Consider the following 23423-nt stretch of genomic DNA (forward strand, 5'->3'; position numbering starts at 1 on the left):
TTAATAGTAGTGATAGAAATAATGGTAGTTATAAGACTTCTGGTGGCACAAGATGGCCGAAAGTGTGGAGTGCAACAGTGTGGAGTGCCTTTTTGGTGCAAACCCGTGTTTGCTTAGTAGTTTGTTGTATGTGAGTGTAAGTCAAACAATGAATAAACTTATCAATGGTACTGGAAATGGACTTTCGTGGCGGTCAGTTTAGTGGATTTGAAAGTTGTTACGACTTAACCCGAGTCGGTTCGAGAGGCCAACTTAACAGTACAGTAGATCTTGTCCCGCTAGGTAGCCTAGAGCGGCGTGTACACGAGCGAAGTTTAGTATCAAGTTGAGAGTTTGTTTGGAGCGTAGTTTACGGAGCGTACATTTAAATTTGCGGACAAATCGTGTTTTGGTGCTTCTCTGTGGATTGTTGTGTTCTTGAAGATGCTTCCCTTGGTTTTCGGATAAGCTTTCCAGCGTGGTTTCAGCCTCGGCTTGTTTGGACCCCGACGTGAGTCTCGTTTTGTGCCGGTCTCAATTGTCCTATTACTTAATTTAATTTGCTGGCACTAAGGGGATAAGTAGGATAATTTGACAGTTCAATTCATTTAGCGTGGCCCACGTACGCGGACGCTCTAAAGCGGGCCTTATTTGATTTGGTTTGCGCCCCTTTTGCTTTCATTACGGTAGTGCGGACACCCTGTGTGTTGGTATTTCGCTTTTTAATTCATAACTGGTGTTTTGCATAGAAATGCAACGTGAAAGTGGCACATAAGTAGGAAACGCGCCAACAAACTTATATTTCTATGCGATACGAACACTAAATATAAATCAGACAGTTGAATGAATTTTTAAAAATAAAGCTCCCCCCGAAGTTTATATTTTTAATTAGGTCCATCACTTGACACTCGAAGTTTCCTCCAACGAGATTGTAAAATTGTTTACCCGAAAAATTAACGAGAATATTAAAAAACGCAGCTGTGGTGATGATGGAACGACCGAATAAAACACTTTACTGGTTGGTGTTACCAGGAGGAAGGGTCTCACATCAAAATTTTTATTTATCGAATAAATATTTGCGGTGTTTGCGATTTTCGTAGTTTTGGCCAATTGCCAGTAAAATCTTTTATTGGTCTGGGTTAAAAATAGCCGGCTTTTTCAATTGCTTTAATCAAAAATGTATTCAAGTGGATTAAATATCCACGTGGTCAATTTTCAGTTTCAGAGCAGACGGTGTGAACTATTAATAAAAATAGAAACGAGGTTGATGTAAGTTTAGACGTCTGATGATGGTATGGGGCGGTGCAAAAATGATTGTGTGATTTCGTTCGCAAAACGCAAAGCTCTACTGTAAATCAAGTGCTTCAGACGTTTACAGTAATTTTATTATAATCCGGCCTTTTCAAGTAGGCAGCATGCACTTCCCCGCTGCGTGTAACGTGGTTTAATAAAACTTTTCGATTTGGGTTGATTTTCCCCGAAAGATTCGGTCCCGTTGATCAATTCTCCACAAGTCTAGTCGTGATAAGTATTGTAAGTCCGACTGGGCTTTTTGGAGTTTGTGGTTCCTTGAACTTTTGTGAAAAAATCGATGGCTAACATTTAAAGAAGTGGAATAGAGACGGAGGGCAATGATAAATTTAATACCTCACCGAGTTCGGTGGCATTTGGTTAAAGTGCATCCAAAACTTGGGGATTGATTCTTTTATCGAGTTATGACATTTGTATGAGTTTTCCGGCCATGTCCGGGCAAAATCATAGCCGAGGTGTGCCGTTCGTGATGTAACAATGCTCGCCTAGAACATTTAATAGTCGCATCTTCACAATTACGAAGAGAGCGTCGGTTTAAGGTAAATGTCGTCTTCGAGTCTATTATCGAATGTAGGTTGTGGTGCTGGCGTGGGATTTTGTCCACCTTATTATGCGACAAGTGTTGGATGTCGTTTGATCAAAGGCCAAGCCGTTTTGGTTGGGCGTAATCAAGAGAAAAACTGCCAATCAAGGACTTTAATACACATGATCTACTTGGGAGTTAGAGGCGTGCATTTAAATGAGCACCTTACATAAAAATCTCATTATGTATGATGTGAAAGTACAAAGTTGTGCAACTTATTTTAGACCCAAACTCAAAATACCCCAGAAATGACTTACTTAAACGCTGACAGTTTTGCAACAGCACCATCAGCAGTTTCTTTAATTATAATAAATTAATAATGCATTTTTTATAAATATTTATGTGTTGCAAATGTCGATATTTAATAAATAAACAAATGTAACCACGCTGACCTTTCAACTTTCACTTGAAACTTACCTGCAATTATCTGAACACACTTAAAAGTTCTTTTTAAATTGGGAAACTAAGGACAAGTGATTTTCATATCGCGCGATTCTTGCTCAATAATTTCGTTTTAATCATGTGAATAAGTAACAATAGACCGACGCTGACTATTAAATTCTAATCCCAAACCTTGACAAACTTTTCGAACAAATCGAAAAACTCTTGTCTTTGCCTTCGGAATTTCTGAAATGTTAATTGAGCCAATGTAGTGATGTAATAATGTTATTATTATTAATAAACCGGTGCGTGCGTTGATTTTTAATCGGTGTTTGGCGCTCTGTAAAATACTCAACCACGGAGCGTAAAATTGATTTAGCTGAAATAATTAATACACTTTTTTAGAAAGTTCATTAGTTACTTTTGTTAATTATTAAACGACGGAAGTGTAATATGGCATTTTCTCGACGACTGTTCACATGAATTTCACTTGCGGAATCACGCAAATCCTCTAATGACAGTTTTTGTCAACTTCCAGGAGCTGGAAAACTGTTACGTCGAAAGAATATCATTTATTTATAGAATTAGAATTAAAGGAAAAACCCTGCAGGTGCACATGTGCTCAATCAGCCAATTAGCGATAATTTTCTAAGTTTGTGGAAAGAATCGATGAAAGTTGTTGCGGTTTTTGCGCTTGCTGAATCCCGTCTCGTAGAATTAAAAAAGGAACAAGGCCAGATGTTGCAAATTTGTATGAAATATTCCTCGAAAATAGTAGTGACGCAGAAAGAGACGTAAAATCCATGCGTGTGTATAATCGTCACGGGTGTGTTACATATATTTTTGTAATCCTTGAGGATTAATTAGCCACTTCGTGATACGGGAAAATTTAAAATGGAATAACAAGTATGTCCAGAGGCTATAGAATTAAACGAATGCACGAAACGCCCTAAGCTAATATACAAATCAAGTGTAAAAAGTACGAATCCGATGGCATCTATAACGTTTTCGTAATCCCGCTGTTCTGCGAACGCGACTCGTTTTGGCACATTTACAAATTGTTTCGATTATTACCGATTTAAATTCATAACGGAAATAGCCAGCTTCGTGCGATAAAATCACCGCTACTTATTGGTGATCTCGGCTATTGTTCGCAGCCCTCGACGTGCACTATTCATAGCCGTTCTCCCTCAACTTGCAATTTGATGACCCTCTCGGCCGACCCTTCTTGCGTGTCGTCATGCATTTTTACGCCCCACATTTTATACCTCCAGGACAAGAAATTTCTAATTTTAAATTTGAGCCAAATCGCCATGCAAATTATAGAAAGTGAACCCGAACAGTCTTCATTTCTCTCAACTTTAATTACGTGTGAGCTAACATGCACTCGATGAGACATCTAGCCATAAAAGTCAGTCTAACACAAAAAAGTCGTCAAAACCGGCCGAAAAATCGCCTAATTACGTCGAAAATTATCCCATTTTGACCAAAAACTAAGTATTTTTCAAAATTTCCTATGAGCACTGGCCTGACTTTAGTATAAATTCTCTGGAACATGCTATAAACATAAATGAATTTTTTTACAACATTTTTGTGCCAACTTTTGCGTTTTATAGTTTTTGAGTACGAACATAACTTATTTTGCGAAATTCCGTCAAAAATAACTAATTAGATCGAAATTGACGTTCTTTGGGCTTCGTTGTAATAAATATCGACATGTTTTCTGAATGAAAAACTCACTTATTTTATGAAATTTCGCTATAATCTAATAATTTAAGAATAAGGTTGAAACGAAGGGAGTACTTTTTTGGCATTAAATTTTAATATGTTATATAACTTATTAATATTACTTGGTAGGGGCATAATTCCGACAGATTTTGGTAAAGTGGCAATTAACCTACTTCACCTGGCGAGCCGCCACTGCCGTATGCAAATTCTAGCGGTGTTCGTTTGTCTTTTCAAACCTGATTATAATAATACACTCGGAGGGTTCTGTTTATACGATTTGACAAGATTTACAAGATTGTTGACCCAAATTTGCACAAATGTCAAAAATTCCGCTGTTTTATATGCATATTTGTCGCATCTTGTAAATTGTTGGCATACTGAAATGTCAAGAGCGAGAACTAGATTGACCAAGGGCTGATAAATAGCGCGAACCGCGTATAAATTACTTCCGAAATTTTATACATTTGGAGGCTTGGTTTGACTATCAAAAAAAATGTGCTAAAGTTCAAAATTTGCATAGAAACGGTATAAATTATCCAAAGTGGTTCACGCTAACCCATTTTGACGGTGTGTGGCCCATTTTTTTCAAAAAAGGCGAAAGTGCCGCGTGTCGAAGGATGTATAGTGTGGCAAGTGATAAGCGTTTTGCTAACAGTCGTTATTTGAGCTGATACGAGTAGAATTTCAAAAATCAGCAGGAAAGTTGCGCGTGTTTGGCTTCGTTTGTTTATTGTTTCAGCACGAGGATGTACACTTGACGCACATTTCCATAAACATTTTGAAATCGAATCATCATTTTAAAATATTAAATTAATTATTTTACTTTATGAGCCAATCAAGTGACTAAAATAATGACGGTTCGAGCGTTTGGAGGACTTTGACATCTATTTTTCAACTTGTAAATTGTCGTCTTTCCTTTTTAATAGTCGACTTCGTAGTAAAATAGTTTGTAATGATACATCGGCACGGCATGAAGAAACAAACAAAACAAAACTTCTCAAACGAATAAATTTAGTTGTGTTTTTTAGCAACATATCATGCTGTCAAACTGACTTATATTCAAATTACTTCCCATTCGACCGATTTGTCACTTGTTAGTTATGGCCCCCTCTGGAGTGCCCGATCTGGACCGTGAATTGTGACACGTACTATATACGTGTTTTTTAATTAAGGTTATTATAATTATTGACTGAAGTGCCAGGAAAAAGCAAGTCCTTGAAGCCAAGTGCATAGGCTGGAAGGTAGTTACGTCAGTTTGGAAAAATCTACTCATTTTAATTGCATAATTGGCGGCAAGTGTGCAAATGATTTATTTTTGATGATTTGTCATTGGCTTGGGTGTCGATAACCGTTGACTGAAACTATCATAGATCAGGACACCTGTTTAATTTTTTTGCCAAAGACATTAAGAAGATTTTAAATAGACAAGATTTACATGAATTTTGAATTAATTCCTGTCGCTATTTACTAAATGATAATTAGTTGGTTTTATGGTCGTGACTAAATATGTTACTGTTATTTAATAAAAACAAGTTTTGTCGAGTTTTTCAAAAAAGCACGGATAAATAAATTGTTTCTGTAGGGATTGCCGGCATGTCGCATGTATTAAAAATGTAATTGTTGAAAATATGTGATTAAAGCGTTACGGTCTCTAAGCAACGACTATATCTACGATATATCACATGTATGCACGGCTGACCAGTCATTTCCAAGGTTTTACTTTCAAAATTAAAATAATCATGTAACGACTATACATGGTCATATCTAGTTCAGACGTAAAAGTTTAAATTGTCATTGAACTCGGGTTCTGCTTGTCTTCCGCTGGAGATTCGCACCATTTTAAACAACTACGGGCCGCCATTAAACATGGCGGTGACACGTGTATTGCAAGCACCATCTGAATGTCAAATCAGTTGTCATAATTCCAAGTGCATCATTGCTACCTGTGCGGATTCCTCAAACCAACTTATCATTAAATCAATTAAAAGGCAGAGAAACACTGGCTTTAATCAGTTGTAAACCAGCAACCATGAGCTCTTTGTTTCGTACTATGCCTACGTTTACTCGACATTTATGACCAGTCGTTTGAGGGATTATCATACGTAGTTACAGAAATCAAACGGCTTCTTTCATCCACAATTTTGATACTCCGTGTAATTCAATCCGGCGAGTTGTAAAACCGTCAATGCAGGAGTAGGTATTGTTTTTCAAGCGGTTGCCACTTGCACTATCCAATATGTGATGATCATAGTTTGTCAGCAAGTATAACTGTAGGACTGGTACTACAAGTTGTTTACGGAGCGGACGTCGTGTAAGGTAAACGTACTCGGCACGTTCTGCTTTACTTCACTTAGCGTTAGAAGAACTCTGTATTAATGTAATTTATGTAAATTCAGGGAGTTCGCACCACTTATCCAACTCCCACGGATGACCTGATATAACCGATCCAGCTATCTGCCCACATAAAACATGTCTTGAGTTTCCGGTGGGAACCGCTCTCTGTGCTAACTTATATGGCTTGCGAAGATCACCTCGAGCACTCGCTTCTGATACAAACGAGATTTTGACAGATTCGTGACCGGTCTCTCTGATGACTCCCAGAAATCAATTCCGCTAATCACTCATTCGGAGAACAATCCGAGATCTTACTCATATTCCGCCATCTTGCTTTCTCATGACTAGACGCTCCTCTCTTCCGATGACGAAATATTAGCACCTCGACAGATAATTACTAAATTACACATACACTTATTTAGCTACATGGCTTATAAGCTTCGACTTCTGCAAATTGATGAAAATTACACACTTACACAGGAAAACATCCAGATTTATTGCTCTAATCACTCCTTTTCAACAAGACTGCTTCACTTGAAAGTATTTGACATTGGGAGCATGATGAGTTATGCATGCTCCTACAATATAATCCAATTCCCGACATAATTTCTGTCACAATGATGAATTAGAGCGAGGAACTTAACGCTGCGTAGTACTTGTACTTTCATTGTATGGTTTTTTATTTATAGATTAGTTTTGGTAATAAAAGCGAGACTCATTCAATTATTTAATACTTCAATCGAAAGTATTGCTCATTTTTGTGCGTGCCATAAACTGAGGTGACCAAGCTATCCATTCATGATACATGGAGTCGCTTAGTATTTTCCTACTTAGACAAGATTTTAAATAAAAAGTGTTGAATTCACCGTGTTATTCTTATTATTAACGTCTTGATTTTGAATTTTCTGATGTTGGGATTCTGGGATTAAGTTGGCAAGAGCGTTATATTTCAAAGTCAAAGGCCAGTGCGATCAGGAAATTAAATGAGCACATGGTAGGTACATTGTCTTTGCTTTGTGGCAGCACGTATGTTGGTAAAGTAAGCTTGTTAATAATTATAATGCTAATTAGCAATAAAGTTTGTCATAAAATCGTAATGACCATGGTCGGCTACTTCAGTCAGAGCCAATATATGTCAAATACAAATAGATAATGGTTGGAGGTTTACGGCGTGTTGTTTTTTGGAGTGTTGGCAGCGCTTAGACGGCGCTCTGATTGCAGAATTACAAACAGGTACGTGTCCCTAATTTGCATTCTGGGTTGTCATCAATTGTCAATTCTGCATGTGGACTATGCACGTTCGTAAATTATAATATAAGGTTCTCCTCGACAGCCACCATTATTCAAAAGTATTAACATGCAAATCAGTTACAAGAACAACATTATGCGTTGCAAGTTGGCACTTATTCAATGTTGTTTGTCGATATAAAAATTCGCGTATAGGAAAGTCAACAAGCAATAGAAGACACAACATCGGTTTCGTAAATCTGCCAATCATGAAACTTTCGCCGGCATCGTTTCTGATGGACTTTCTTTGTTGGTTCATCAGTTTAGATGTGACATTTCTTCCAGCTAATTGATTTCCCGTAGTCAAAAACAGACTTAACCCACTTAACTTATTGGAAAAACGAGTCAATTGTTTTAGTCGCTTGAGCGAGAATGATGACATCGTCGACTCGAGCGACACTTTCCATGGTAATGTGTGTGGTATGGAAAAAGTGGAATATCCGTAGATCGGCTCTAATGGCCTGTAATTTTTATTACTAAACATCAGTAAATTTCCTGTTGACGAGTAATACCGGAAGTTGGCATCTCGCTTGACAATACAGTTTTATGTAAAAAAACCTTCGATTGAAATGAGAGGAAGTAGGTTTTTTGTGTCACGTGTGGTTAATGACTGTTAATCCCTCCGTTGTGTAAGAGCTTTTTAAAAATCGGGAGTTGCTTGATGGATGTGACACACGACTGACTGGCAGTCTTTTGTCCTTTGCGTCGACTGACTTGTGCAAAAATTGTATTAGCCAGCCAATGGGTAACGAGATGTGGCAGCTGTGTGTGCAGCGTTTGCTACTAATCTCGGTCGGGATCGAACCAAGAACAGGTTTATGCCGTCTACTATAATGAGGAACGTTGATTTTCGCGATGACTGTACATCAGTTATCAGTGAGGATCTAGTTCTCGATTCATGTAGAGATGTGGATTATAATGGTGGAGTGGGAAAAATGCTCCTTTCATTACAAGAGTGCTTTTATCTAGCTCCCACACACAATATATTGTAAATCAGCATCAACTTTGAGACAACTAAACGCACAAAACTCCAGTTGCGTTATACTCCAATTACGTGACTGAAGAATGGCTCACAATTATTTATTGTTTGTAGAACGCGTTTTATTTACAATCTGGGAGAGGCAGTAATGTTATTGCATAAAACGCCATCTGTAATTTACACGCTTGCTTCAAAACAGTAGTATTGCTGCTTTAATGACCCTCGGGTATACTCCTTTTAAAACCTGAGACTTGTAGATTGTAATGGGTGATAATTGGTAATTTGTTTAGTCATGGTCTCGTTGTTTACACAAATAAATCACTCATAGACTGATTGTAGTTAAATGTTTTGGTAATTAGACTTGTTGGGAACGCACACAAATCATTAAAACCAGATAATTCACGGTGGGTCGCCGGTAATATCTCGCTAAGGTCACCGATTGTTGTCATTTACCTTTAGATTTGTAAAAAGTAAGAGGGAAATTCAAGGTGAGGCCCAACCACAGCCGAAACAAAGATTTAAAGGGGACCAAAAAACATATCTTTTTCTGCGCCACCCATTTCAAGCGTTAAATAATGAAGCAATTGGCACGTCACGAATTGTATAAAATAACAATTTAGAAACATTGAAACCTTAACAAGCATAGATATGAAAATAGTTTCGCGTTCCGCGTTTCGTTAAAATTACAAGTAATTTCATTGCTAAAGTCATTAGACCGCGACTTGATTGTTGTTACGTAAGCTAACGATTTTAGTAATTAACAAAGTTTTTTAATTATAAAGTGTTTATTAAATTTTTAACGAGATAAGGTTGCCAACCCTGGCTAACATGTGTGCTTTACCTAAATTATGAATATCCTATTCTGCACACTTGGGAACTTCCTGACGCTCGCTGCGGTAAATTGTTAATCGAACGGTACTCTTATTGGAACCATAAAAACTTTCATTGTCATAATCCAAGCAATAATACATTAAGCAGCTGCAACTTGCATTGTGTTGTATTTTTAGCGAGTGTGTTGTCTAGACCGAGCCGAGTTTGTTGGCAAACGACTTTATTCAGTTGGCAAACGTGACCACCGTTCGATTTTCAAATTACCATATTTTTTAAAACCGTAAATTTTCAACTTCGATTAGCTCCAAGCTGGTTTTAAAGGATGTGACACCGCGTCATTAAATTTACTATTTAATTGGATGTGAATACACTATTGCATCGTCGTGTATCAACCAACTCAAAAAGGTAACGACCACGACCACGTCTTTCGCTTAAACTGCACAATATGACTCATAAGGCGGTCTTCCAACATTACAAAAACGATCTTAAATATCGTGAGAAAGACCACCAATCTAATGCCATTAATATGTAAATCCTTAATTAATTGGCAAGGTTCAAGGCACACGTAAATCAACCGAGCTCAATCGACAGCGGCTCCCTCTTTGGCCATCTGCAGAACGTGCCTCAACCATTTCGTACCATGGCTAGACAATTAGCGACCCACAACCATCCCATTCTCAAAATGATAAATTCGAGCCAATCTCGAAGCCAGTGGCTTGATTACTTTTACGTCTACTATCTCTTTTTTTATATCCAGTTTCAAAAATAACTTTCATAATAACATTAAAAAATCAAAAAAACACATCGTGTTACGTTTGCATAAATTTGTATAATGCCTGAACGAAATGAGGTTCGAAAAGCTTGTTAAGTAGTGCCCGAAGAGTGATTACTTTCAATTTAGTTTTCTTGAGCCGAGCACGTAGTTCGAATAAATATTTTCGAAAATTTTCCCAAGTCGTAGAAATTCCAAGGTTAATAATGTAGTAATTTAAAATCCATTACTTTTGACAAATTACCTGAGCACGTCTCCGGAGTCAATCAATTTATCTCTTTTTTTTGTTACAGATAATCTTCGAACTACAATGAAGAGGAAATTTTGAAACGCGTTTCAGACGCGTACAATCGACAAAATGTTTGGTTTCCAATTGATCTTGCAATGTAGCTACATGGTGGTGAAGATCTTGGTTTGGTCGATATGTCTGATAGCGCTGTGTCATGCTTGGATGCCGGATAGTTCTTCCAAATTAATAAACCATTTTAAATCAGTTGAAAGTAAAAGCTTTACCGGGAACGCCACGTTCCCTGATCACTTTATTGTCTTGAATCAAGACGAAACTTCGATATTAGTAGGCGGTAGAAATAGGGTTTACAATTTAAGTATATTCGACCTCAGTGAGCGTAAAGGGGGGCGAATCGACTGGCCATCGTCCGATGCACATGGCCAGTTGTGTATATTGAAAGGGAAAACGGACGACGACTGCCAAAATTACATTAGAATACTGTACTCTTCAGAACCGGGGAAATTAGTTATTTGCGGGACCAATTCGTACAAACCCCTCTGTCGGACGTACGCATTTAAGGTAGGTCCAGTCGGTTTGACGCAATCGTCATTTACACTCCACATAATTCTAGGAGGGAAAGTACCTGGTTGAGAAAGAAGTAGAAGGGATAGGCTTGTGTCCATACAATCCGGAACACAACAGCACATCTGTCTCCTACAATGGCCAATTATTTTCAGCGACGGTCGCCGACTTTTCCGGGGGCGACCCTCTCATATACAGGGAGCCCCAGCGCACCGAACTCTCAGATCTCAAACAACTGAACGGTACCTACCACAAAACCAAACAAAATATTTGGCTAATTGCGCTATTCTAGCACCGAATTTCGTAAACTCGGTGGCCTATGGCGACTACATATTCTTCTTCTACCGTGAAACCGCCGTCGAGTACATGAACTGCGGAAAAGTCATCTACTCGCGGGTCGCCAGGGTGTGCAAGGACGACAAAGGGGGCCCTCACCAGTCACGCGACCGCTGGACGTCGTTCCTCAAAGCACGTCTCAATTGTTCAATTCCCGGCGAGTACCCCTTTTACTTTGATGAAATCCGTGAGTATTGCAATTTTTCCAAAGTTGATTTGTATTCAACTCGGTTCGTTTAGAATCAACAAGTGATATAGTCGAGGGTCGGTACAATTCCGACGACAGCAAAAAGATCATTTATGGAATCCTCACAACTCCAGTTAATGCCATCGGCGGCTCGGCCATTTGCGCGTATCAAATGGCCGACATCTTGCGCGTGTTTGAAGGGAGCTTCAAGCACCAAGAGACGATCAACTCGAACTGGCTCCCCGTGCCCCAGAACCTAGTCCCTGAACCCAGGCCCGGGCAGTGCGTACGCGACAGCAGGATCCTGCCCGACAAGAACGTCAACTTTATTAAGACCCACTCTTTGATGGAGGACGCCGTTCCGGCTCTTTTCGGAAAACCAGTTCTGGTCCGAGTGAGTCTGCAGTATCGGTTTACAGCCATAACAGTGGATCCACAAGTGAAAACAATCAATAATCAGTATCTCGATGTTTTGTATATCGGAACAGGTGAGTTGATTATTCCTGACTCGGCCCGATCATATCGTGGGTGATTATAGATGATGGGAAGGTACTAAAAGCTGTTAATATACCAAACGCGGACACCGCTAAAGCGATTGTTATATCGGAAAATACCGTACTACCGCACGGAGCTCCCGTAAAACAGCTGAAGATCGCTCCCGGTTATGGCAAAGTTGTGGTGGTCGGGAAAGACGAAATCAGACTTGCTAATCTCAACCATTGTGCAAGCAAAACGCGGTGCAAGTAATTATGATCGAATTTTTTGTTTCGTTGCCTTACCGGTGTTTGTCGTAGGGACTGTGTGGAACTGCAAGACCCACATTGCGCCTGGGACGCCAAACAAAACCTGTGTGTCAGCATTGACACCGTCACTTCGTATCGCTTCCTGATCCAGGACGTAGTTCGCGGCGACGACAACAAATGTTGGTCGCCGCAAACAGACAAAAAGACTGTGATTAAGAATAAGCCCAGCGAGGTTGAGAACGAGATTACGAACTCCATTGACGAAAAGGATCTCGATTCAAGCGATCCGCTCATCAAAACTGGTCTCGATGACGATTCCGATTGTGATCCAGTCAGCGAGAACAGCATAGGCGGATGCGCCGTCCGCCAGCAACTTGTTATATACACAGCTGGGACTCTACACATTGTCGTGGTCGTCGTCAGCATCGTGGGTTTATTTCTTGGCTTTATAGCGGGTTATCTGTTTTCGCAAAAATTTCACTCGCATTCGCAATATCCTGAGGCGCCGTTTATAGAGCAGCACAATCATTTGGAAAGGTTGGTTCTTTGTCCTTTCGCGGCGACACTTTACTGATTTCTTTGCAGATTAAGCGCCAACCAGACGGGGTATTTGACTCCGAGGGCCAATAAAGCGGTCAATTTGGTGGTGAACGTGTCGAGTAGCACGCCGCCGCCGAAAAAGGACAATCTCGATGTCAGCAAAGACTTGAACATTGCGAGTGACGGGACTTTGCAAAAAATCAAGAAGACTTACATTTAAGTGCGACTTTTTACTACGTGAATGTACCTGTGGTGATGGAGGGAGGCCATTCCTTGATGTTCTGGCAGCAACTCACGCTCAATGCTAACGACGTAAAGTTTTATTTACGTTTTTAAATGTTTTATTCGTAATTTTATGTATGATGACTGTGGAACAAATGTGTTTTTGTGATACTCACTAGAGGCGTATGACCTAACTTACACGATAATGGATCATGTTTTTTACAGTATTGTCAAGTATTAAAAGTAGCCGGAAGTGAAATTTTTATATCGAAAAATCAATACCTTAAGATACACTTGTGTAACGTTGTCTCTGTTATATTCTGTTGCTAATTTTAGATTTACGAAGCGCTATTGTAAATAACTAGGTCGTATAGGTGATGTTAATTTAAGTTTTAAAATTATGAAATTATTTCAATCTGTTTGGCTGTGAACTGTAGGTCTAAAAAGTATATCATGTTGCCTTTTATAGTGCCTATTTTCTTTATTTGGCAGTCACACAGAGGGAAAATCTGCAATTTTTAGTAAATACGAAATGTACAAATTTTAGAGTTAAGTGAAAAGAGACTATTACATTCCTTAGCTTATGTATATTTGTATCATCTGTTTAAGCGAATAAATAATAAACAAACTCCCTGTTTTACTGAACCTCTTCAACCCAAATTTAAATGAGCGCGTGATCAACCAAACGTGTCGACATCTCTGGGTTGATGCGCCAATCAACCAGATAGTGACGTCCGGTCACGTGGGCGTTTTGACGTATGGTAGTCCGGACTCAAACCGGAGAAAGTGGTCCGTCAAAAAATGCGTAAATACCAGCATTATGTTATCTTTAATTTAAATGAAGTGCATTGAAATGAGATAAATAAGTTTATTGGGTCGGTGTTATTAATAATAACTGGATGGGGTTCGAACAGTATGGTTAAATAGAAGTTGCCAAAAATGGAGTGGATACGCAGTGGTTACAACATGCTAAATAAGCAGCCGCGGGCTTTGATGGGCAGCACAATGGAAGAGTGCGACCCTCAGGCCTGCTACGACAGTTTCAAGGAACACTGGCATCAAGCTCTAAAAATCATCAATCGGACCCAGGTTTGACAAAAGAAAAACTGAGGTTATGTCACTTGTCAATGTCAATGCAATTTTAGCAATTGCCCAAAAATGACGATGTTCTGGGGGTTGTCAATCATTTGGAGCAGATGGTTACGCTCCTATTGTACGATATGAAGAAAATTGACCAGCTGCGGGTTCCAATATCGTCGTCTTCGCAGTGTCTGGAGTACATGCTCGCTGAGAATATCCTTGACAAGTTGTTTGAATGGGGCGTCCGTGCTGGAAAGTACGTCACCAGACACCACAAACACACTAATGACACCTTTTCGCAGATTTAAAGACGCCGTAAGGTGCGAACAGTTGAAGTTGTACGAAGTTTTGATCAGTAGATCCAGACACGTCCTTTTAGTCCATGAACCTTTTCTTAGACCCTTGTTGAAACTACTGAATTCCTGTAAAGACGAGCTGTTTTCCAGAGAAATAGAAAAACTTCTTGTTGACTTGCTAAATCAGTTATGCGCTCTCCTAATGCAAAATATTGATTTGATAGATTTGTTTTTCCAGAAGAGTGAGAATAACTCAAGGTAAATAAAATAAAGTTGAATTAAAGCCAGTTCTGGACTTGACAATTGCAGGTTTATAATTTTCTTGCTGTTGATACCGTTTGTACACCGCGAGGATTCAATAGGGATGAGGGCTAGGGACGGTTTGTTGCTCTGCATGTCGCTGTCGAAGAAAAATAAAGACGTCGCTACTTACATAGTAGAGCGTTCGAACTTCGCGGTGTTGGCCGCCAGCGGTTTAAACGGCCTATATTCTTTGTTACCAAATATTCTGGACGATATATCAGTACCTGATTGGCGTCGCTTAACTCCCGATGACGTGAACGACATTAAGGGTTTATCAACATTTGTGACATCGCTGGAGTTCAGTAACGCCGTAGCACAAGTCGCACATCCGATGATTAGAAAACAACTACAGGAATTTTTATTTCGCGGTTTTTTGATACCCGTCTTAGGCCCTGCGCTTTTACAAACTAACATTGACGAGCAAGTTGCCGCTACCGCTTATTTGGAATTAATTTTACGCACAGTTACGCAACCGGGTCTTTTATACGCCTTATTAAAATTTCTGATAAATATGGATTACGACGGACAAAGACTCCTAAACATTTTAATACAACGAATTAATTCCGCGTCCGAGTTGTGCCTAGTTTCTCTGTCGTTATTCGAGACCATGGTTAATTTAAACTGCGAGGATATGATGCTTGAGTTGGTTTTCCAACACTTGCAGCCGTGTCTGCACTTGATGTTGTCTCAAAGGAGAATGTTGTTGCCATTGGACCCTCATTGTCAAAGTTTCGAGAAATTGTTAAATCTAGCACCGATTTGTTGTGATTTACCGACTTCGCCGCGGACCGACAACATACATTGGAATCACTACGGGGGACAGCAAAGTCTCTGTGGAAAATATCACGCGTATTTGTACGACGCTAGGAACAAAATTGCGAGCTGCCAAGCGGCCTGTCAGTCGTGGAATAATTCATATACGGGGTGTGACGAAATTCAAGACCTAAGCAATACGGAAGAAAATTGCAATAGTTTGTCTTCTTTGGGCGAAAGTAGTGGCTACGAAAGTTTGAAAATAAAAATCGACGATGCGGATGATACTCCAGTTTGGCAAATATCGTCAAATAAAATCAAAAAAGCCACTCCTGCGGTCATAGACAGCGATCATTTGAATAGTTCCGGAAGTGCGGGCCTTTTCCTGACTATCCTCCTCGAGAAACTGAAAAATTTCCTTTCAAACTCGTTTTATATAAATTTGCATGTGACTGGGTTAATTTCGAGGCTGGCGGTGTACCCGCAGCCCCTCTTGCGGACTTATCTACTCGACGACAGCTTAGTGTTGCAACCGAACGTGCCATCATTATTCCAAGTGAGTATCTATCAGCTGCTTATCGCTGATTATCTGTTGTTTGTTTAGATTATTGGTTCTTTGAAACAAAGCATTGATGAGTATATGAGTAGGCGATCTGATAGTGCAAGTCTGATAAGGGCAGCGAAGGACTTTCTCGTTGATAGGGAAACAAGACTAATAAATGCGAGACGTAACACTTTAGAAAAATCATCCTCGTTTAACGTGGAACCGGAGCCGTTCCAACGGAACGAACCCAAACGTCGGAGCTTGAATTTGCCATCACTTACGAAAATGCTGGGCCGAAGACCGAGCCAAGTCGCCGAAAACAGCGTCGCGATGGTTCCGACTGAAGAATACAGCTGCAATTTGCTTTATCCGAAATTTAACGAAGCGCAACATGTGGCATTATGCGCCGTTTTGTTGGACGAGTGGGTCAAAGAACTGGCCGCTCTTGCTCAAGAACACACAATAGCCCAACTTGCCGCCCTTTTCAAATAGCCATTTGTTGCAATATTCCATAACTAACTCACTAGTGGCAGATAGCCGGTTCGCTGTACTCTAAAAATTGTTTTGTGTTAGTGTGTGTAGGCTTTTAGTGATACGGCGAACCTCGTCCAGTTAGGGAACATATCGTTCAGACGCCCATTGTTATAGAAAACCTACTTGTTACAACGTTTAAGTAATTTTTCAAAAATGTCTGTGATCTCTATTTAAAAGTAAGAAAATTTTATACAAACACGTTAATGTTACAACCGTCAGTTTTGCTGTGTATTTCATTATTGTACATTTTATTTATTTTAACTTGGTAGTGTGTAGGCCCATATTTGATATTTTAACCATTTTAAGTTGATAGCCTGTCTGACAAAACAAATCAAATTAAAAGTGTAACGAAAAACTTGCAGTTAATTTACCCCGCCCGCATTGCGTTAAAATATCAGTGTGTCCTACGTGCTACTTAATCTTATCGGCAATATAGATTTTAAGGGAGAGTTGTAATGTTTTAATAAAGATGAATCGAATCATTGGTTGCATAACTAGTATTTATTCGGTCGACTGTATTTTTCGTGCTTTCGGTTGGACTGAGCCAACACGGTGTTATCAGGAGCTGGTGATATGATCGAATGGGGTCGTAGCCGCTCCTTTTTTGGCAACATTTTGACAGTTTAATGAAATTGTTTATAATTTAAAAGTAGAAATGTGATTAGTGGATCAGGAGTACCAAATAAAGTCAATGACTGGTTTAATGGAAAAGGAAAAATATGTACCTCCTTGTAATTTTATTGGTAGTCTTTAGTATAAGTAATGGAGAAATACAAAGTTATTGTGGGATTTACGGGGGCAAGATATGTGAAAATTACGTGGGACATTCGAAGATGGTGTGGTTCAATAATTCGGGAGGTTTTGAGAATGAGGAGATAACCAAGGCGCTTTGGAGGGAAGTTATCGAGACTTTTAATGAACCTTGTCGCCGAGCAGCTGAAGTAACACATCCGGGTGTGAAAAACCCACTTTATCAATACTTTTCCAGAAATTGTTATGTTTCTATGCCTTTCCTGACTGCTACTTGGGCAACCCTCTTCCACTGTGCCACGAAGATTGCATTGCAGTGAAGCAGCTATTCTGCTACAAGGAGTGGGCACATATTGAAGACAGGAAGTCCAATGGTTTCGTTTTCAAATCTAGGGGCCACTTCAGATTACCAGTTTGCGAAAAATTACCCAAATATCAAATCGTAAATAACACAGCGACATGTTCATACGCCGGCCTCGTGGAGCTAAAAGTGGACGAAATAACACGTAAGTTATTCGTCGGTTAATAGCCAGTCTAGGTGAAAATTGCAATTTCCAGACGACTGTATTAAGGGACGCGGTCGTTTCTATCAGGGCAACGTGAACGTGACCAAAGACGGCCTAGCTTGCCAAAGATGGGACTCCCAAAAGCCCCACTCGCACAACTCCCCTCCTGACATTTTCCCCGAGTTGAAAAACTCGGAAAATTACTGCCGAAACGCCGGCGGCGAGGAAAAGAAACCGTGGTGTTTCACAACGAACTCGTCGGTACGGTGGCAGCATTGTGACATCCCCAGGTGTCCCAACTCCACTTCTGAGGAGTCAGAAGATGCAGCTATCGCAATGGACACTTTTCTCTCCCCTTCCTTCCTCATTATTTACTCCGTGATCGGGCTTTTGGGCGTAATAATCCTGACTCTACTAATTTTACTCTGCCATCGAATTCACAAACACCGCTTGGGGTACAACCCCACGGACACCGCCGAGGTTAACATCGACCTGGACAAGTTACCGAGCAACATGGCCTACCACCGGCACGGCGTAACCCTGAACCCAAAGTTAGAAAAACTCGAATTTCCCCGCAACGACATTATCTACATCAAGGACTTGGGCCAGGGGGCCTTCGGCCGCGTTTTCCAGGCTAAAGCCCCGGGGCTTGTCTCGGGCGAAGAGTTCACGTTAGTGGCCGTCAAAATGCTGAAAGACGACGCGTCGGAAGACATGCAAGACGATTTTGAAAAAGAAGCGTGTCTTTTGGCCGAATTTGACCACCCCAATATCGTGAAATTGCTGGGGGTTTGCGCCATCGGACGCCCCATGTGCCTGCTATTCGAGTACATGGGCAAAGGGGACCTCAACGAATTTCTGCGACAGTGCTCCCCCAGCAATTACGTGGTGCGCAGCGTCGTGGACGGCGAATACGGGAGCAGGGACGTCTTTAAAGACAACCAATTGAACCACCTGGAGCTGCTCGAAGTAGCGCTGCAGATAGCGTCAGGAATGGTCTATTTATCTGACCGAAAATTCGTACACCGGGACCTAGCCACGCGAAATTGCTTGATTAACGAGAACATGGTCGTAAAAATCGCCGATTTCGGACTTTCGCAAAAAATATATCTCCAAGTGAGTAAACTGATAACTGACAATTCAACATACCTGCTTAAATAACGCCCCACTGATCACTCACAATTACACAACACCTCACGTTTTTGCGAAAATTAATTAAAACTTGTTAACAACAAATTTGTTGATGCTACTGTCCGCTGTCAATAATACGTCAAATTCAAATTCCCAGCCGCCTTAGTTAAAAAATAAACCGGTTGTCGCATAATTTGAACAAAACTTCAGAAAACAATCAAAAATAACAGAACTGTTCTCATTTTTGTATGATAATTAATTTAATTTAACGTGCGTGACTTATAAAAGGCGCATTTTTCACTAAAATTTTGGTAATTGGCTAGTGTGATATGATATACAGAGTGTCTCAAAAGTGGCGAAATCCGAGTCCAATACACTAGATATCTCTAATTTGAGTTTATAGAAGAATTTTCCAACACGGATTTGCATTCTTTTGAGTGAAATGGAGCAAAAATAGAAATTTTCTCGTGGGTTTCCTTGGCTTAAAATTTCTCCTTAATATTAGGCTTAAAGAAAACTAAACAACAAACTCTAAAAATAAATGTTAATTCCAAAAACAGCTCTTAATAATAATAACTAAAGATTTAAGGATTGCTCTAATTAGTCAAATTAATAACTAATTTGTCCAGCAAGAACCACGTGGAGGTTTAGAGCATTCTTGCCAGGAAAAAAGGAAATAAGGATGAGGAAAACAATGATTAATAAAAAATAATTATCATACAAAACACATCTCTGTGATTTTAAAAAATGCCATACAGTGAAAATACTTTTTGGACATATTATTTCTCTTGTGATACAATGTAAATACATAGAATATGAGGTACATGCTGGGCTTTGTGGGTAAGGAACTGCGCGGCTTTTAGTGTTAATGCAAATGGATAAATACATTAATAAGTATTTCGTTTGTGGTTTCAGGATTACTACAAAGGGAGTGAAAGGGACGCGATTCCGGTGCGGTGGATGCCGTTGGAGAGCATTCTTTACAACAAGTACACGCCAGAGTCGGACGTTTGGGCCTTTGGGGTGTGTCTTTGGGAGATTTTCTCGTTTGCGTTGCAACCATACTTCGGGATGACGCATGAAGAGGTCGTCAGGTTTTTGAAGGCGGGGAACGTGTTGGCATCTCCGGAGAACACACCGGCAGCTATTTACCAAGTTATGAAGGACTGTTGGGCCCAAAAACCGGTCGACAGGCCGAATTTTCGCACCATACATCAGACGCTCACTAATATACAAAGCAACATGCTCGCGATGCCCTTGCAGTCGACGTAGTTGTATAATGGTCACTTTATGTTTTGTTTAGGAAAAATGTGATATGTATAGTTTGGAGACTTGTGTTACTGCACCGCTTAGGTTATTTTCGTTTCTAATAAAACCCATTATGCATAAGACTGATTTTGTATCCGTTTAGTTTTACTAAAGTGTCAGGGACAGATGAGATTGTTAGGACGAATTTTTTGCGTAGGGGTTACATGTGTATAAGTGTTGTGTGTTTTTACCATTCCTATTTAAGAGTGCTTGGTAATATATTTATACCTAACGAAGAAAAAAACATATGTTTAATATAAAATGTTTTTTAAATTTAATACCTGTGACAAATAAAACTACTAAAAAGTGCCTGTTTCGTTTCATTTTTGAAATTTGCCGCGTCGGTGTCGGACTTTTGTTGGCGGTGCGTCAATATTGACGTCTCTGTCTAGCCCATTGCTGGCATAGCGCTATTTGAATACGTTTCGTGGATGTTTGGGAGCGAGACAGGGCTATGTCTGAGTCGGCTGTCTCGCTCTGATGCCCCTTCTTACTGACATACAACCTGACTGACATCAGAATTTTCCAAAGTTTAGTGTAGAACGCGAATAAATATAAATAAAATAACTCTCTTCTTAGTGCCTATCTTATGTTTAACCAATCGAAAAATTTCAAAACATAGTCCTTTCCCAGGTAATGACAAATAAGGAGTTGTCATGTAAGTATGCTAAACATCTAATAGCATTTACTTTTGCTATTTGGTTTCTGCTATCATATTTGGCATTTTTCATCCGATTCTAATTGAAGGCGATTTTTCCAGTACCCCCCGCAATTATGGAACAGAAAAACGTAAGTCCCTTGCCTTAATCCAGGCGTTATTAAAATAACTCTAGGTTAGGTTTAGCAAATTTTCATTTCATTCCAATATGCACATCTCGAAACTGCACCACCACCAAACTGCCACTCTTTTCCCTTCGTGCTTTTAATTTTCCCCTTGTTTTTTTCAGTCTGTTACAGAAGTTGCTGGAATGTCAAATGGTTATAGACGTCCAAGAACTAGTGCCGATTTTTATGATTTTTGTACAGTGGTTTTGCAATATGCCAATTACGAAGGCTGGAAAAAAGACGTAAGTGTGCCTGAACCCTGCATGTTGGCGTTTGTGACTCTTTGTGCCCCAGGATCTACGAAACGAGACTAACCAAAGCCCTCCCTTGGACAGCTCAGGGAGTAGTGTCAATTCTGAGTCCACCAGCTCAGGGCAGAAGGATAAACAGAGTGAAGACGATGAGGATAGCGACTCTTTTAACTTAGTTACTTGTTTTTGTGGCAAACCCTTTGCAGGTAGACCTATGATAGAATGTTTGGAGTGTCTAACATGGATACACCTCTCCTGCGCTCGGATTAAAAAAAATAATATACCAGAAGTAAGTCAATTTCGTTTATTCGACTCGGGTTTAGTCAGACGTAAAGTCAGTGCCGTAAGCGCCCCCATTTCGGTAGTTTTGGGCCAACCGCCTTTTTAACATACTTAGTGACCCAAAATTCGGTGATGGAGATTTTCTTTTTGGTTTAGGTGTTCCTATGTGCCACATGCAAAAAGAAGCAGCGATCTGTGTCTCCCACTAGTCCCCCCGACAAAGCTGTGAAACGTCCGCGTAGATCCACGTAGAGTTATTACAGTTGCATTGTATATAAACAATACGTAGATAACAATGTAAAAATGTAAATACTCTTATGTAAATTCTTGATTATGTGCCCTTAAACGGCCGTTTTAATCACAAAATTGATTTACCTATACAAAATGATAGTATCTCTATATTTGTTGACTGTTTTAGTGATGCTATATGAATGTGATAGGTCCAAAGTGGTCTCCATTTTTTATATTGTTCATCATGCCCCATTCGTGTCATCTTTACTTTACATCGATAGTTTATAAGGAACTGTGTTACGTTAGTTTTAAGGAATAAAAAATGGAGATTACCGATATTTTTACTATTTTTACAGCACAAAAATGTATTGTAAAAATACTAAACAGACGTTTAAGCGTTCTATATTTTTTAAACGAAAGTCTATATTTGTAAAAAGAAATCATTGTTCGGCAACACATTTTCATATTTGATGTTGGGATTTTAACATTTGATGGGCAATCATGGGGAAAATAATGAAGTCAGTTAATTGACAAACAACATTATCAGGATTTTCAATTTTTGTAAATATTGGTTTAATTTTAGGAGAGTAACTTTATACAATTTATCTTTTTATCGCGGATTTTAAACACATTCTTATTTATACAATTATTTTTATTTATACAATACTCATCGATTTTATTTTTTGGATGTGTGTTTATCAAGTAACTGGGTCTGTTATTTTCAGTTGTGAACACAAAAATTGTGATATTCTTTAAAATATATATATAGTTCGCCTTGGAAGTTATGACAAATACATTGCTATAACTTATTTATTTGCTGTCTGTTTTAATAGGATCGGAATTTGTACATTTTTGGACCAGCGCTCGTTATGAGGCATTTCCCTTTGATTTTATTTTTATTAAATTGTATATTTTTCTTAAATCGGATTTGCCTTATAATTGGTAATTTATTGTAAAATATTGTAGTTTTATCTTCATTAATTAATTAAAATGTTTTGCTGGACTGAATTGTTTTAGTTTGTTACCACATTTTCAAGAACTATCTCATTATTCAAATTTATGACTAACATTTAGTTATCGATCAATTTTTCTTGCAGATGTTGGTGTACCTCTAATATCATCATAGTTTCTAGCATAAGATTATTATTTTGATATGTTCTATGTTATATTATACTTCCCGTATATTTTTATATCCTTATAATAAGTTATAAGTGGTATTAAAGTTACACTGGTCTTTCAAGACTTCGTGTTGTTAATGATAAACACGAAAAAATTAAATACTTTTTATAAGGCATTGTATTTGCAATAAAATTTAAATGTTTTGCACGCTTTTCTTACCCCATTCAAAAAGCCGCCTTAACACTTGACGCATTAATTTTTGTTAATGACGGTAACGGTATTACTGGTTGCCGCCTCAAGCCGAACACGAAAACATTTTTTCAATCAGCAAGTACTTGTACTTTTTTTTCGTTTATGATTTATCACACAATAAGATTTTACGTTTTTAAAGCCCATTTCCGGGAGTTCATTTAACACAAATTTATTAAAACAAAGCAAACCAGACAGATAAAGACACTTAACAACTTTCGGAGAGGTAAAATTCAA

At 39.2% G+C, this 23423-nt stretch overlaps 4 protein-coding genes across 5 annotated transcripts; all 4 read left to right on the forward strand.

The window, feature by feature from the left end:
* The first annotated feature begins 302 nt into the window (after positions 1 to 302).
* Sema-1a (semaphorin-1a) lies at positions 303 to 13652 on the forward strand. The gene is made up of 8 exons (NM_001160248.1): positions 303 to 490; positions 10479 to 10993; positions 11046 to 11238; positions 11289 to 11519; positions 11573 to 12007; positions 12058 to 12262; positions 12314 to 12799; positions 12848 to 13652. Exons 2-8 carry the CDS (start codon positions 10544 to 10546, stop codon positions 13020 to 13022), a joined length of 2175 nt encoding a protein of 724 aa, NP_001153720.1. The 5' UTR covers positions 303 to 490; positions 10479 to 10543; the 3' UTR covers positions 13023 to 13652.
* Positions 13653 to 13766: 114 nt separating this feature from the next.
* On the forward strand, positions 13767 to 17016 carry LOC103313027 (uncharacterized protein). The gene is made up of 5 exons (XM_008195167.3): positions 13767 to 14113; positions 14170 to 14360; positions 14407 to 14658; positions 14710 to 16012; positions 16061 to 17016. The coding sequence occupies exons 1-5, from the start codon at positions 13964 to 13966 to the stop codon at positions 16490 to 16492; spliced, it is 2328 nt and encodes a 775-aa protein (XP_008193389.1). The 5' UTR covers positions 13767 to 13963; the 3' UTR covers positions 16493 to 17016.
* Positions 17017 to 17115: 99 nt separating this feature from the next.
* On the forward strand, positions 17116 to 20538 carry Nrk (Neurospecific receptor kinase). The gene is made up of 4 exons (XM_008195168.3): positions 17116 to 17475; positions 17523 to 17790; positions 17843 to 18906; positions 19837 to 20538. Exons 1-4 carry the CDS (start codon positions 17254 to 17256, stop codon positions 20191 to 20193), a joined length of 1911 nt encoding a protein of 636 aa, XP_008193390.1. The 5' UTR covers positions 17116 to 17253; the 3' UTR covers positions 20194 to 20538.
* A 153-nt stretch (positions 20539 to 20691) lies between these two features.
* Positions 20692 to 23140, forward strand: LOC103313029 (PHD finger protein 23). Of its 2 annotated transcripts, none has more exons than XM_008195169.3 (5): positions 20692 to 20887; positions 20990 to 21018; positions 21177 to 21296; positions 21349 to 21594; positions 21744 to 23140. In XM_008195169.3, the coding sequence occupies exons 1-5, from the start codon at positions 20866 to 20868 to the stop codon at positions 21837 to 21839; spliced, it is 513 nt and encodes a 170-aa protein (XP_008193391.1). In that variant the 5' UTR covers positions 20692 to 20865; the 3' UTR covers positions 21840 to 23140. The 2 variants fall into 2 exon arrangements, with proteins under 2 accessions (XP_008193391.1, XP_015840751.1); XM_015985265.2 differs by having other exon boundaries at positions 20692 to 20862.
* Positions 23141 to 23423: the final 283 nt, after the last annotated feature.

This window comes from Tribolium castaneum, chromosome 10 (genome assembly GCF_031307605.1).
Source record: "Tribolium castaneum strain GA2 chromosome 10, icTriCast1.1, whole genome shotgun sequence".
NCBI lineage: Eukaryota > Metazoa > Arthropoda > Insecta > Coleoptera > Tenebrionidae > Tribolium > Tribolium castaneum.

Coding starts and splice junctions, on each gene's coding strand:
- Nrk (XM_008195168.3), top strand. CDS start 17,254: ATGTACCTCCTTGTAATTTTATTGGTAGTCTTTAGTATAAGTAATGGA. Junction 17,476..17,522: donor CTTGTCGCCGAGCAGCTGAA/GTAACACATCCG, acceptor ATACTTTTCCAG/AAATTGTTATGTTTCTATGC. Junction 17,791..17,842: donor AAAAGTGGACGAAATAACAC/GTAAGTTATTCG, acceptor TGCAATTTCCAG/ACGACTGTATTAAGGGACGC.
- Sema-1a (NM_001160248.1), top strand. CDS start 10,544: ATGTTTGGTTTCCAATTGATCTTGCAATGTAGCTACATGGTGGTGAAG. Junction 10,994..11,045: donor GTCGGACGTACGCATTTAAG/GTAGGTCCAGTC, acceptor ACATAATTCTAG/GAGGGAAAGTACCTGGTTGA. Junction 11,239..11,288: donor AGATCTCAAACAACTGAACG/GTACCTACCACA, acceptor GCGCTATTCTAG/CACCGAATTTCGTAAACTCG.
- LOC103313029 (XM_008195169.3), top strand. CDS start 20,866: ATGACAAATAAGGAGTTGTCAT. Junction 20,888..20,989: donor GACAAATAAGGAGTTGTCAT/GTAAGTATGCTA, acceptor CGATTTTTCCAG/TACCCCCCGCAATTATGGAA. Junction 21,019..21,176: donor CAATTATGGAACAGAAAAAC/GTAAGTCCCTTG, acceptor TGTTTTTTTCAG/TCTGTTACAGAAGTTGCTGG.
- LOC103313027 (XM_008195167.3), top strand. CDS start 13,964: ATGGAGTGGATACGCAGTGGTTACAACATGCTAAATAAGCAGCCGCGG. Junction 14,114..14,169: donor AAATCATCAATCGGACCCAG/GTTTGACAAAAG, acceptor ATGCAATTTTAG/CAATTGCCCAAAAATGACGA. Junction 14,361..14,406: donor TGGGGCGTCCGTGCTGGAAA/GTACGTCACCAG, acceptor ACCTTTTCGCAG/ATTTAAAGACGCCGTAAGGT.